The sequence below is a fragment of the Nematolebias whitei genome, chromosome 12 (assembly GCF_014905685.2).
Source record: "Nematolebias whitei isolate Nwh7 chromosome 12, NemWhi1, whole genome shotgun sequence".
NCBI lineage: Eukaryota > Metazoa > Chordata > Actinopteri > Cyprinodontiformes > Rivulidae > Nematolebias > Nematolebias whitei.
This window is the reverse complement of record NC_056509.1, coordinates 39135042-39151012: the sequence shown is the minus strand read 5'-3', so window position 1 is coordinate 39151012 and position 15971 is coordinate 39135042. Positions and strand designations below refer to the sequence as shown.

General features: G+C 38.0%; 1 protein-coding gene across 1 annotated transcript; it reads right to left on the bottom strand.

Moving 5' to 3' along the window:
* Positions 1-4493: 4493 nt before the first annotated feature.
* tcte1 (t-complex-associated-testis-expressed 1) lies at positions 4494-8454 on the bottom strand. The gene is made up of 4 exons (XM_037685563.1): positions 8355-8454; positions 7702-8276; positions 6246-6695; positions 4494-4643 (listed from the first exon to the last, which is right to left on the bottom strand). Exons 1-4 carry the CDS (start codon positions 8449-8451, stop codon positions 4494-4496), a joined length of 1272 nt encoding a protein of 423 aa, XP_037541491.1. The 5' UTR covers positions 8452-8454.
* Positions 8455-15971: the final 7517 nt, after the last annotated feature.

Here is a 15971-nt window from a genome sequence, read left to right as displayed (position 1 = left end):
TATATATATCAGTCCTGTCTCTTGTATTACATCCAGCATGCACTCTGTGCTCGCTACTCAGAGGAAAGAAAGTCATCTTACTTATGGATCATGAAAATAGCAAGTGTGGAGTACTTGTGTAGTACTTTTGAGGCACCTGAATAGTAAAAATTCTGTGCATCACTCATGTGTCTCATTGCAAAGCCCCTGTTAGACATGCTCCTGATTTGGTGTACACAGGAAGTGCAGTTTCGTACATAGTATAGGTTTTCTTAATAATTCTCAATACCCACATGATCTGCATGTGTAGAACCAACAATCTCCTCAGCCAGTCTTCTACTGGGCTACCACATGCAAGTGATCAAAGACTGACTGAAATTTAAAAAGTAGACCACTGGCACTTATAGTGGGTTTGGTGTGAGCTAGAAGATTCTTTTATCTTTTTCCATTATGCCTCAGTACTTGTTTGTGGTCCTACTCATAGAATTAGTTTAAATATAGAGCTCATTATAATAATTAAATAGTACCCTGTATTTTACCAAGGAAATCCACATCACAGATCTCTTTTTCAAGGCAGTTTATCGTGCATGTTTTTGAGCTGCATGAGGAAACCCAAGTATCCGGAGAAAACCAAACATAAGGAGAACATGCGAGCTCCACAAGGAAAGACAGGCCCAAGCTGGGGTTTGAACCCAGGACCTTATTGCTGTGAGGCAATAGTACCAACCACTAATCCACCACGTTGCCCGAAAATATAAAGAAGTTTATTTGTAAATCATAAGTTTTAGAAGAACTGACATGAATTATCAACAGATCAGGGAAGATATGCTAAAGAAAATGCATTCTGTTCATTTTCCTATCAGTGATGACGTTGCATATAAGGACCAGAATCATTGAATAGTATCACATTTGCTCAGGTGTTTTCTTTGCAACGTGTGTTATATACAGCCAGAACTGTAGATAACGTTCAGTAAATCATACTCATTACATTCCAAGTGGAGTGTTATGTTTGGCGTTTATAGCAATACAAAAATACACTAAAACAGAAAATGAGGCTTGAGAAAAGTCAAAACGTCAAACCTTAAATTTCATTGTTTGCACCTATGCAACCCCGTTCAAACTCAGGATAGTATTTAGGGCAGCTACAAACTTTCTGTTGTCACTTCTGTATCCAGTCGTTGTGGGATGTAGTTACAGCGAGAGTTAAAATCGTTTTTACGAGCAATTTTTCAGTCTTTTCATAAAGACAACCAAGTTTTAAACTAATTACCGAAGCAATCAGGTTGCACCACGTCCTGAAAGGCTTCTTAGGAAGTAAAAACTTATAAATCAAATCCAATGGTTTGTACATAAAGATACAGACTTCAATTTATTTTCAAAATTCACAGAATTCAATTGTTTTATAAATTGCGGTAAAGTGGCTGAAACTGTAGGGATTTCCAAACAAAAGCAAAAGTTTCAGAGTAATTTGTTTGACCTGGAATTTGTAACACATAATTAGATGGACAATATTATCATTAATAAGTAGACAATTTTAAAACAACTCGCAAGTCAAATATGAGGATAGTTATGTTCCCACAGCTCATATCGCCTGTTTAATTACTCATGATTATTTCACCGTACATCTTTATTTTTACTTTGGTAACTCTGTGTCCATGAAAGTAATACTGAGTTTTATTTGGGGGTATTGTATCTCATTTGTTCAATTCAATGTGTAAGTTATAAACGAGTACAATTTGTGTTTGAGACTGACTATCGTATAGTAACTAAACATTTTTAGTGATACCCTGTTCTTTGTATTTGAATTAGCCTAAAACATTAGCCACTTTTAACAAAATAGCAAGGACTTTTTTTTGAGAAAGCTTAAATTACATTTTCTGAGCCATTACAGAGTTATTTCTGAGATGTGAAGGGCTGGTTGTATCGAAACGACTTGCATTTTCAGAAAACAAGCACACGAAACCTGCTAAAGATGAAACTTTGCCTTCTTTTCTTTTAACTCTTGAGTACGATTCAACTTGTGCTGGCCGAACCGTTTTCTAAAATCGTCTCATTCATGATCAAATAAAAGGTCTGGAAAGTGGCTTCACTGTGATAGTTACACATAACCACGAGCGTAAAGGGTAGAAGAAAATGTGTTTACGCGTTCAATGTTTACACAGAAACAGTGAAAAAAATATTTGGAGTTTAAATCTGACTGACTCTCTCATAGCTTTGATTTTAAAACTCTTACTGTACATGACTGTTAAATATGAATAACAAAAGCTTTCATCATGCAACGCGCCAAAACCCTTTACCGTGTCTGTCAAGTAGATTAGAATATTTGCTCTTGCACAAAATGCTTCGGGGTCCTTTTTAATATTTGTATAAATCTGTGTATAGAAAGGATTTGTACCGCAAATAAGATGGGGTGAGCGTGGATGTACTGTATTTTTCGGACTATAAGGCACGCTTAAAATCCTTTAATTTTCTCAAAAATCAACATTGAGCCTTATGTATTAATTCTGGTTGTGCTTACTGACCTCAAACTGATGTTACGTGGTACACAGCGCTCAAAAATCTGTCAAAATGTTTCAGTTTCGCTTAATGCGCCTAACAATCCGAAAAATACGGTATATATTTTGCTCAGCTGAATGTGTCTCACACACACATATACACACTTTTTGAGGCTACCACAGCAGAGGAAACTGATGTACAGATGATCACTCCTGTTTGTTAAATTGCCATCCACAGCACAGTCCCTTTCACGACTCCAGTTTGAAATGTTTGCATACGTTCTGTAATAATTTTTTTAGGTTTTATACAAAGTGTAAGTTAATTTTCCCTTCAAACACACGTGTGATGCATTTAAACTAACATTTTTGTTACACCGTGCATTCAGTATGTGTTTTTTCTTTCAAAGAGACTGAAGCTACTGATGTTATAAAAGTTCTTTACAGTAGATTGTTTCTATTTGATTAGTGACAATAAATCTGCAATAAAGAATAAAACCTGGTTTTGTTTAAAATGGTAAAAACAGGAAAAACGTGACATGAGTAACACTAATTACTGGTTTCCCAATAGATAAGGTAAAGATGAAAAAGTTCGTATGTATTTCAGTACCGCCACGATGCTGCCTTGATGTTACACGAGGACTGAATACCAAATACATCTGTATCAAACGAGATTAAACGGTTCAATAAATAGAAATGCTCACTAAAATGAGTGTTCAGTGTTTCCATGACTATGACTGTTTTTGCTTGTGAACGTTAACATCCTGCTCGTGTTCTGTGACGTTTAGGTTTAAAATAAAATGCTGGCAGAAAAAGAGGCTCAGTAACGTGTTCAAACAGCTCACGGTAAATGTTCTGCGGAACGCGTGCTTCATTTTCAATTATTTAGAAGTCCCTTTGAAATCAAATTTTCTGCAGCACTATGGTCGTGAAAATGTTACATTCTGTGCAGCGCCGCGACTTGCTGATATGTTCAGAATTATTTTTGGATGAACGTATCACGTGACACACCAGGAATACTTGTTGGTGCGTTGCTAATTTGGGTCCTTTCATGTGATTCACTGACGACAAGAACACTGCATAATTTCTCCAGACCTGACCCTTGTTATACACTAAATACTCAAATTAAAACAGCTTAAAGGGATGGTTCAGATCTATTGACGTGGACGAATATAAACAGTTAATATCTTACCTGTTGTAGATGGCTTTTTAAACAATTGATTCTGACCAAAGTGTCAAACTAATGGTTAGTTCGAGCAGGGCAAAGACTAAAGTGGGTTGTTCCCACCTGGAATGTAAAGATTTTTTTTAAAATATAGTATTTGAATGAATGGTTCTAATAATTTTGATACTGGAAATGTTTCAAGATGGGAAAAAAAAAGTTTTAATTGTGGCACTGCTCGGTAGCTCAAAAAGTTACCAGTAGAAATATCTGATTTGTTCCTAACTGCACCACAGAACCCACTTCAAAATATCTGAACTGTTGTTTTAAGACGAATTAACATTTTAAACACTTTTCAAATGAAAAATTGTACAAGACCCAACAATTTCATTTCTGTATGAAATAAAAGTGAGACAAATGCAGTTTAAATATTCAATTAATCAGAAAATCAAGTTCATCGTGACTTTTCAATTGATTTGTTACGTTGTTTTTGTTTTCAGTATCAAAAATGTACGTATGGTTTCACCTTGTCAGAGTTATTATAAATGTTTTTCTGATATACAAAGTCAAAACGGTCAAACATTTTTTTACACAGATTTTTTTTTCCAAATCAGTTCATAAACTAAAAAAATACACACATTTTTCCATGTTCTTTTTTTCCTTCAAAATAATTCATGAATTAGAAACTCCTTAAAAAACAAACAAACGAATGGACCATATTATTTCACCTTGTGGTTAAACATTTCTTTGTTTGAGATACAGTTTTCATATAAAGTGATTTTAGATTACTCACCGTGGCTCAACAACTGTTTCAAATAGATTTATTTTAAGGGTGTTTGATGTTTCCTGGTTTCTTCTGTTCAGCCTGTTTCTTGCGCTCTAAGCTGGTTGGTGCACACCACCTTGTCAATGAAGGAAGCGGTCTGCTCATCAACTTCGGTCAGGCCGATGTTGAGTTCTGTTAGAGTCGTGTTGTAAGACATCGCCTCTGCCAAACATTTACCTCCGACCTGCACAAACACAAAACCAACTCATTACCTCTGACATGTTCACGATGAACACATCCCAGGATGCTCCACTGAACAGGACTGAAAACACCTTAAAGAATTGTGACAAATCACAACTACCTCCTGCTTACTAAAACAACTCGTACTTTTAAAACCGTTTAAATCTGCTGAGTTTTATCGTTTAGTCTTTAACAGACTTTTCTGTTCTTATAAGGACTGTATCAAGGTCAGAGATTCTGATGGTACTGCATTCTTACATTTCTGCTGTGTGGGTGAATTTGATCCTCCACGGTGTATTACAGAGACACAGTATAACATGAAACCTTGAGGAGAGGCTCAGAAGGATGGAGAGTCAGATACAGTACGTCTCTCAAGGGGAAACACTCAATCATTGCATGTTTTCCACGAATGTCTATGAATAATTGAAAATCCTAGCACTTTACAGCTTGTCTGCCTGAGCTATGTCTGCATGGGTAGCACTATTCAGCTAAAGTTACATTTTTGTTTTAAAAAAAACACTATTTTAACATGCTTAAGCTAATAAATTCAACTCAAAGAAACCGTTTGAGCACACTCTCATCACTAAGTTACAGATAATCCACTAAAATGTATTTTTTGTTCTACTTTTATCTGTACTTATTTACCGCATTTTTCACTGTATAAGTCACACCTTTTTACATAAATTTGCAAGTTCTGTGACTTATACACCGAAACGACTAATATATATATATATTTTCCCATATTTATAAACCAATTTCTGGCTGAGATCTGATGAGTTCATTCATTCTGACATGGAAAATATTAAACACTACCGTTTTGAGCAGCTAGAGGGCGCTCAAGTATATGGCAAGCCAAGTGTCTCATTAATAGGTAAAAGTGGCTATTAATGAGCCACTTGGCTTGCCATACCAAGTCACCTTCGTCTCGCTCCGGAACTCCTGGAGCAAACGTCAACTCAGCTGCATTTCGTCGTGCCACCCAGGCAAAATGCAGCTGCTTTGACTATTAAAGTGCATTTATTAAGGAAAAGTTCAACTGAGACACACCTTTGCTATAATGTTGATCAAACAAATATTTGTTTTTACATGATTATCTTGATAAATTTCGAAGAAATGCACAGCGAATTGGCTTTTGAAATGCAATTGATTTGACCATTAAAATGCATTTATTAAGGAAAAGTTAAATTGAGACACACCTTTGCTATAATGTCGGGCAAACAAATAATAGTTTTTAAAGTGTTAAGCTTGTTAAATCATTGTTAAAGTCCTCCCATGCATGCTCCCGCGGCTGCCATGTGGCAGCCAATCGATTTTTGGCACAACATCGGCCCACATTTCCAAGTGGTCAGTGGTGACGCATAATAGATGCAACTTATACGGCGAAGTGACTTATTTATGTTTTTTTCCACTTATTAGACATATTTGAACTGATGTAATTTATATGTTGGTGCAATGTGTATGGCGGAAAGTACTGTATTTCTTTTCTATTTATTACTTTTATTTGCACCATTGTGAAAATGCAAAAATAGTCATGCTCTGTGTCATGTTTTCATCCTAAATGTGCAAAAGCCTGTGATTTTGTCATGCTGCTGAACATCTTACGTGCCTCACTGAGACTGTTGCAGGAAAGATTGATGCTCTTCAGAGTTTTGTTCTTTTCCAGGACCTTAGCGAGAGCAGAAGCAGTGAGCCATGTCACATCATTGCCTCCCAGGTGCAGGTGATGCAGAGTCGTGTTGCTCTGCAAGGCCTCGACGATGGCCGTGCCCCCTTCATCCCTCACCAGGTTAAGACGCAGGTTGAGAACCAACAGAGTGGAGCTCTTGGACACAGCATGAGCTATAGCTTTGGCCCCCAGCTCGCTGATTTTATTATTACACAAGTTAAGGATCTCCAGTTGACTCCTGGTCAGGAGCTTGCCGATAGCCCTGGCTCCACTATTTCCAATTAGGTTGTGAGATAAGTCGAGTTCCCTCAGGGATGGGTGGTCCAGAAGGTGTTTCACCAGCAGACGACACTTTTTATCCTCAACGTGGCTCTGATGCAGCCGCAAAAGCTGGAGAAATATTACACTTAAGTTAACAAGTGTATAGTTTATGGCAAAAACTTTAGCTTTTAAATCAAAACATTTAAATACTTTAGATTGAAAAGTAGTTATACAACACACAAGGAGGTGAAAGATGGATTAATTATATTAGTTTTGGACAAGCTGCATTTGGAAAGTTCTGTGATATGCAAATAAATGATTTATTGGCTAGTTAGGGTCATTATAGTTTGTGTATATATACTTAAATGATAAAAATAATCTAAAAATCTATGAGGACATACAGTGTTTAGATTCCATGTGTCAAATTCAAGGCCTGCAGGCCAGATATGGCCCTTGTTTACACTTAATCTGGCGCCCAGAATGACATATTTTATTGCTTAAGATCTGGCCCTCCAGTCTGTGACACTGATTCTTCATCACTTATTTTGCCTGAAAAGTTTAATCTGTTTAGTGCAGTCTTCTCATCGCTTTAAAGCTAAAAAATGTAGGTTTTATTTTAATCTTTGAGTCTGACGTGGCGAGAGCAATAGAGAACAAAATAAGATCTACAAAACTCTTGTCTGATTTGAGTTAATGTGCATTAGAGTAACAAATATCTGCTTTCAAGTTCATCTTTGTCTTTATTTTATTCTTATTTCTTTAACCTTTTTTTCATTACTATATGTTTGGCTTAAATTCTGTATGTCACTGGGAAACAGTCATTTAAATTTCTGTATGAACAGTTTGACATATTACATCTAAAGCTGAGGTGATTTATTATTATTGTTATTATTATTTACAATAAATGATCAAGATTAGTCCTTGGCTTGGAACAAGTTTTAAATTTGGCCCCCTTGCATAAAGGAGTTTGGCACTCCTGGTACCTACAGTGATTTTCCAGGTTGACATTCTAAAAGTAAAAAAAGTGCAAAAGAAATGCTGAGTTACATCATAAACATACCCGTCCTTCATCTTATGCAAGGATGCACAGCTAAAAAAAAGATAACACATCTTACCAGGAGGAATCAATATTTACCTTCAGGGTTTTAGAAGACTTTAGTGCCTTGGCGAGGGATTCACAGTCTCTCTTTGTCATCTCAAACATATTCCACTCAAAGTTCATCCCACATTCTTTGACTCTATAAACCAAATGCAGCTCCTCCAGGTTTGCCAGCTCCTTAAGCACAAGCCCCAAATCAAAATGGTGCACACAGGGCTCATCGTGCTCATTAATTAAAGTCACATCTATTTCTTTTTCCTCTTCAACCCTCTCCTCTTGGGGATCCTTTATAGGCGGCAGCAGCTGAGAGATGTTGAGCCGCTTAACATAGTTTTTACAAAGAGGGAGCACATCAAGAATAGTCTTTGGCTCTGTTACATTTGGGATAAAAAGTTCTATGAGGTTCTCCAAGTGCCTCTCAAAGAACATCCTTCTCCAGCTGTAGCCATAACGAGAGACGTCACAGAGGTCCCACTTGTGCTCGCAGCATCGTTTCCAGTAAACACCATCAGGGATCAGATTAGCTGTCACACACAGAGGCAGGGACAGGGACAGTCTCTCCTGAATGAAGTCTTGTTGGCTGGGAGTGAGTTGTTCATATGTTTGCTTTTCTGCAACAAACAAACAAATCACAGTCAAATTTCACTCATAAAAGTGAGATGTTGAAGGTAAATTAGAAAATAAAATACCTTCAAAGTTGTTCACAATGCATTGCATGCACATACTGGATAAACTGGGCACTAGGACCAGGGACCAGTTTGGGTTTTCAGCAATGATTCGTCTCATCTTTCTGGGATCTTTGGATGAGTAAAGGACAAAAATAAAAATAAAACCTTAATGAAAACAAATCACCTGCAGAATTCTTTACAAAAAAAACCTAATATACATTAAAATAATCTGTTGAATGACGACAAGTGAGCAAGAGAACGTAATACCTAACATTAATATAAGCTACGAAAAAGTTGATATAGTGATAAGTTTGCTAGCTATAGTAGCATAGGCTAACCGCACTTGAAGTTTAATCACTTAAGAGCATGTTAGTCAAAGTCTAGCCAGCTTATCACCTAAAACATATTTTAAATATATATATATATAAAAACAGTATTAGTCATTAATAGTTGCTAACAGGCTAACGTTTTTCGGTTCAAACCTTCGGTATGCTGCTGTTTGAAAGTTCACCCGTTTCCATGGAAACGGAACGCCGAGTTCCGTGTGTTCAGTTCATGGTAACGGGGGATATTTTCTCAAATTAAAAGATAAAGCGGTATACGTCGAATGTCAATGTGTTTTAAACCGCAACGATTTTGGTTTTGTTTTATTATGGTGCTAACGCTATGCTAGACAAATAATTTAAGGAAAACAAACGGACAGAGAATCTCCTTTTTACGGCGAACGACTGAGGTGAAATTTCCCAGCTTTTCCTGAATGCAACACTTATTGTTAGCAAACGCTCACTTTATTGATTGCACCAATGATAACTACTTTATTAGAATAATAAACCTACAGTTCATTAAAAAAAATAATTGAGAACCGATTTTAGGTTGATGCAAGAAAATGTTAAAGAGCAGACGCAACAGAACTGCCAGGGGGATTTCAGACATGGATCATGGGCAATTTGGATGAGAAAACACAGGAATAAATCCATGTTTCTTACAAAAAATAACTTAAAGCATGAGCAAAGATAGTGTGACATGGAAAAAAAGTAGATATCTCTCTAAATTAGAATCAGGACTGCTAGAATGATCAAAAATAACATTCTTTGCCAAAATATGTGACACAAATGACAGAAATATACAGCTAAAGTTTATTATTAGGTGTTAGGTCTGGATCTGATATCACTACCAGAGTGAATTTCCACTTAAGCTTTATACTGTTTAGTAGTTATTTGCAGAAAACAGTTTATACAATTTTTTTTTTCCGATTTGCTGCTCTGATGATGTGACAAATTTTGTAGAAAAGCATTAATCAGTGATAGTTTTTTTTTTCTAAATGGTAAATGGACTGTACTTATATAGCACCTTTCTATCTATTCAAGACACTCAAAGCTTTACAACACAGTCTGTGCCTCATTTACCCATTCATCCAGCACCTTACTAGATCTGTACAAAGCTAATTGAACAAGTCATTCTAAAGAGATTAATCAGAGCTTTATCACATTCATACACCAATGGGACACACACGTGAGGCAATGAGGGGTTCAGTGTCTTGCCCAGGGACACTTCGGCATGTGACAGCTGGTGGATTCAAACCCCCAACTCTTGCATTGGAGGACAACTGCTCTAACCACTCAGCCAAAGCCACCCTAAAGCATATTCATTCAGCAGTTAACATCACTCAGCATTTAATAGAATTTCTAGATATGGATCAAGAATATTTAAAGAAAGTTGTGCTTAAACTGTTAAAACCTCTCGAACACATGTTCATAATAACAAGTAAATTATATTTGCCTAAAAATGGGAGAACAAAAATTTCTTTTTTATATTACCAATAGCTGCTGAATAATTTTCTGTCTTCAAACCACTTCCTTAAAATTATTGATTTTCCAGTAAGGTGATTGTTAATTACACAAGGAAAAACCCTGTTTCTCACAGGTTTAGGTGCAGAAAATGTGAGTGATGGCTATTTACTGGCATCATTAGCTTCGTCCATGAGTTTGATGTTAAGTCAGATGGGAAAATAAGAGGCTCTAACTGTAGTCCCGAGGCACTCCATCACTGTCATTCTCCTGTAATTTGGCCCGACAGATGCGCGCTTTCCTCGTAGTCCTGCTTTAATGGACTTCTGTGACATCAGCCAAGACAGGAGGTAAACTCTGAGCTGCTGTCCCTGCGCGCTCTGGATCAAAGAGGCTGTCGGTGAATCACAGCAGTGGGAGATCCTGCATCAACACAGGAGATGTACAGATTTATTCAACAGTTTATGTGACTTTTGTGCTGGGACAGAGCTGCATGCATCATGTATCATTGTTAGAACAAATTTTAGGAAACAATTCAATTCAATTCAAAAATACTTTATTAATCCCAAAGGGAAATTATTTGTTGTTGTAACTCGTTATCCTCATTTCATTAAGAGATGTTACAGATTGTGATGGCTGTAGGCAGGAAGGATCTCTTGTAAAGGTCCATCCCACAGTGGATCCTAAGAAACTGGCTGCAGATGCCGTCCGATCCGTCCACCCAGACTCGGCTGGCCTCTTGGTTCCCCCGGACTGTAGGACCGCCCGAATGCTGGGCAGAACTCCTCCCAGAGAGATGGCCACTCCTCCCAGCAGTCTGCCGAGCTCCTCGTCGCTGCGGACAGCCAATAGGTGCCGAGGGATGATCCTGTCCTTCCACTGTCATGAGCTGTGTTTCCTGCTAGTTTCAGGATCTCAGTGGTCAGGCACTCGAGCACAGATGGCAGGTAGATGAGAATGCGTCCACAGAACATCCTTTTTAACTCATTTGAGATTTGGGGCTGTAGTTGAGATATTATTTGAGCTTTTGAGATGTTAATCAGCTGCTGTTGGTTGTCGAAAACTGCCTTGTTGCCATGGTTACGCATCACAACAAATGTCCAAAACTACAAAAGTTTCAGTAAAAGTTCTTCCAGCTGCACAGCATCTGATACCAGAGGAAACAATCATCCAAAAAATGTGCTTTACATCCAGAAAAAGAGGAATTAATGTTTCCAAAAACAAAATCTCAGAATGAAAGTAATATATATATATATATATATATATATATATATATATATATCACATTCATGCAATTTTAAACAGATTTCTGGAAACTTCAAAATGCACACGTGTTGGTAATGTTTCCACGTAGTAATAATTCTGTGTCAGTTACAACCCTCATTCTGAAACTACTTTGTATTAAGATATTGTATATCGGTATAAATGAAACAAAATGTAATAATTTTCAAACCCCAAAGCCGTATTTTATTTATAATCAAACAGGACATTAGGACATTATTACCTGCAGTGTTCCCTCAGTGCGGACTGAACTAGGCAAAAGGGCCTTCTCCTACTCCGCTCCAGTTTCCTGGAATATCTTACAAAAAGATTTGAAGCTCTCGACCTTGACTTCTCTAAGTGTCTTTAAGAATCTGTTGGACACCTGGCAGGGTCCAATGCTGACATGTTCCTGTTGTTAGTTTTCTACATTTGTCTTGGAATCTAGCTGTTTTTTTGTTTTGTTACCTTTTCCTTTTAGCCATCCTATTTGTTAAAAAAAAAAAAAAAAAAAAAACTGTAGTATGCTTTTTTTTTATAACTGTTTATGGATGTTGCTGTTGTCCATTGTTGTCATCTTTCTTTGTTGAAATCAGGTCTCTCTTGTAAATGAGTCCTCGAGGCTCAATGGGAATTACCTGTATAAATAAAGGTTGATTGATAATAAACATATAAAATGTTAGAACTTAGCAATATCGTTTTTGTAAAAATAATTATGCGATTTAGAATTTTATAGTAGCAACATATTTCAGAAAAGTTGAAATGGGGCAACAAAAGTCTGTAAAAGTAAGTGGTATAGATAAGAAGCAGCTGGAGGAGCGTTTTGCAGCTAAGTGGGTTAATTAGTAACAGATCAGTGAGAGGACTGGGTATTTTAAGAAAGCTTTTTGGAGAAGTTGTAAGGAGACCAGGTAGGGTTATAATACTTTTTGCTCCAGCACCTGTAACTCACTGTATAAAAGTTTGAGAACTCTAGCTCAAAAAAATCAAAGTACAAATACTTTGTATTTGTTTACTACAAATGGCACCAATTCAAACCTCTGCAAGATTATTCAAGATTCAAGGTTCTTTATCGTCATTCACATCGCATGTGGTGGAACAAACTTGTGTTCACAGGGTCCCAGTTACATCCAACAATAGCAAAAATATAAAGTGTATAAAGAAACAGTAAATAACGATCTAAGATATAAACTAAGATATACGCTAAACGAACGCCCAAACGTACACTAAAAGTTCAAAGATATACACTAATCACTAATAGTGCAAAACAATACACCGAACAACAGCTGCACGATTCTCATAGGTCTGATTCGGCTATAATTTACACGCTTAATGCAAGCACTAACTTAAAGAATACGCTAAGCACTAACAGTACAAAAACAATACATTGAACAGCAGCACGAACATGAGTCTGTGTGAGCAGATGAGGACAAATGAACACAGCAGCATGAAATAAATCAGCAGCATGAGATCAGCAGCATGGATAGTCAGCAGCACATATCAACAATCAAGTGGTATTAGAGTGATTTTTTTTCCCACAGTGATAATCTTGATTAGGGATTTATGAGTATAACAGCTTCAGGGTAGAAGCTGTTCCTCAGTTTATTGGTTCCACACTTAATGCTCCTCAACCTCCTGCCTGAGAGGAGCAGGGTAAAAAGTGTGTGTGCTGGGTGAGTGGGGTCCTTCATGATGCAGGCGGCCCTCTTCCTGCATCAGGATTACCACCAGGGGTTTAACGACTACATATTTGTTAAAGTCGACTTTAACATGACAAAAGTCGAGTCTATATCGACTAGTCGACGACGTCATATTGGAACTCAAGATGCTATATCAAATTCGCTTTATTTTTAAATTTTTTTCAAAATAAATGTCATCTATTATTTACACACACAAAAAAAATTGGGCGTATATTTATGCTCCTACCATTTATCATACTGCAAATACAGGAAAACTAAAAATATTATTAAGCTGCAAAAGTGAAAGACATGAGGCACGTACAAAACAAGGCTGAGAACAGCGGGGCGGGCGGTGGCTGTTCTTAGTTTTATTTTATTTAATCCACCATGTGGATTGGGTAGAATAGGGCTGGGAACAGCATGGCGGGTGGCGATGACTGCGACTAGTCAACATGAAATATAAAAACTTGCGAGATGTCCTAGAACCGACTAGTCGACTCGTCTATTCAACCCCTAATTTCCACTATTACTTCCTGCATCTGGTTTATCACAGACCTTGTGAGTTGATACACAGTCTTCCTTTGTTACTACCTACCTCACTACTGGGGTAGGATGTAACACATCAATTGTAACAGGTGTGCATGTGCGTAAATTAGAGAACTAGAACAAGCTTTCTCAACAATATGTATGCTTGGTGAACACTCTACTATAATGTACCTGTGTAAAGATGTAGGCCAAATAAAAAAACAATGTCAATGTATTTGTGTGTGTATACTGTATTCTTAGAGTCACAGTGGTGACAAATTAATATTGGTAACCCTGGACTGCAGGTCTGGTGGGCCCAGAGACTGCACAGGGCACATTTTACCCACACTTCCTTTGGCTTCAAGTTGCCAAATGACTCCATACAAACAACAAAAAGGTTTCATTGTCTGAGGCCTCAGAATCCTCAGTAATGGCTTTCAACATTTTCTTGGTGGGTTTTCTCTCCTCTTTCTTTTGATTGCATTTATTCTTGTCTAAGACACTCTTTCTTTTTGCTTCCTCTTCTCTGTTCTTCTTCCATCAATGCTTGCTTCAATGGTGTATCCGTGAGTATTTCAGACTGCTCCTTCTTCCTGATCCTGCCAGTTGTTTAAAGTTTAAAGACATGGTGACATCATGAATTGCAGAGGAGCCAGAAGTAATCATGTAGTATGGAGGAGGCAGTCTCCAGGTGAGCTGGAGGAGAGGAAGCAGAACCCAGGTGAGTTGGTGGAGAGTGCAGCTGGAAAGCTCCAGATGTCTGGATGGTCAGCGACTTGTGAGGGTGCACAGTCACCCTCCTCAAAAGTGTCAGGATTGAAGGGCCGAATACGTGAGGATTGGAAACCGGCTTGAATGCTTTTGGGTGTTGCAGCTGCAGGAAGAGCTGCCTTCACAATACTTGGAACATCATATATCGTCATTGTCTCGGCAGGGTTCATCTTCATCCAGGCATCATTTGCGGTGTTCACCATTTTCTTGAATGGGCCGTAGACACTGTGATCCAATGTCTGAAGTTGATATGTGAACATTATCCAGCAAGAGCAAAACTTTGTTCTCTGAGCTGACCTTTGTATGTTTTGCAAAGTGACCAAGGAATAGGAGGAAGTCTTCCCACTTGCATCCATCCTGAGGCATTACAGCTTCCAGCACTGTTGGTTCACTCTGAATAAAGTATTCCTTATGATATTTATGGGGGAAAACAAAGAATAGAGGAATTGTCTCTCAATTTGTTTCTCAGTGCTTGAACAGCACATACCGACACGAGCACACCTCTCACCTGATGTTATCGCACACCTGCTTGACTCTGCAACGTGCAACCACATGGTCTGGTGACTGTACTGTTGTTACACCAGTTTCGTCTACATTCCATATATCGCTCCCTTCGAAGATGTATTTCTCAATGACCTGTCCAAGGCTGTTGAAGAAACAATCCACTTTTGTACGATTAAAACTTGTGGCCTGTGTAAGGCTGCTGCCTCTGGACTCCTCGTTGACAGGCTGGGGTTCTGCTTTGTGAACCAGTCAGGTCCTGCCATCTGCTTCTTATCCCATGTTTGTGAGTGTTTGATGTTACAATGCCTTGCGAAAGTATTCGGCCCCCTTGAACTTTTCAACCTTTTGCCACATTTCAGGCTTCAAACATAAAGATATAAAATTTTATTTTTTTGTGAAGAATCAACAACAAGTGGGACACAATCGTGAAGTGGAATGAAATTTATTGGATGTGTCAAACTTTTTTAACAAATAAAAAACTTAAAAGTGGGGCGTGTAATATTATTCGGCCCCTTTACTTTCAGTGCAGCAAACTCACCAGAAGTTCAGTGAGGATCTATGAATGATCCAATGTTGTCCCGAATGACTGATGATGATAAATAGAATCCACCTGTGTGTAATCAAGTCTCCGTATAAATGCACCTGCTCTGTGATAGTCTCGGGGTTTTGTTCAAAGCGCAGAGAGCATCATGAAGACCAAGGAACACACCAGCAAGTCCAAAATACTGTTGTGGAGAAGTTTAAAAGCCGGATTTGGATACAAAAAGATTTCCCAAGCTTTAAACATCCCAAGGAGCACTGTGCAAGCAATCATATTGAAATGGAAGGAGTATCAGACCACTGCAAATCTACCAAGACCCGGCCGTCCCTCTAAACTTTCATCTGGAACAAGGAGAAGACTGATCAGAGATGCAGCCAAGAGGCCCATGATCACTCTGGATGAACTGCAGAGATCTACAGCTGAGGTGGGAGAGTCTGTCCATAGGACAACAATCAGTCGTAAACTGCACAAATCTGTCCTTTATGGAAGAGTGGCAAGAAGAAAGTCATTTCTCAAAGGTATCCATAAAAAGAGTTGTTTAAAGTTTGACACAAGCACCTGGGAGACACCA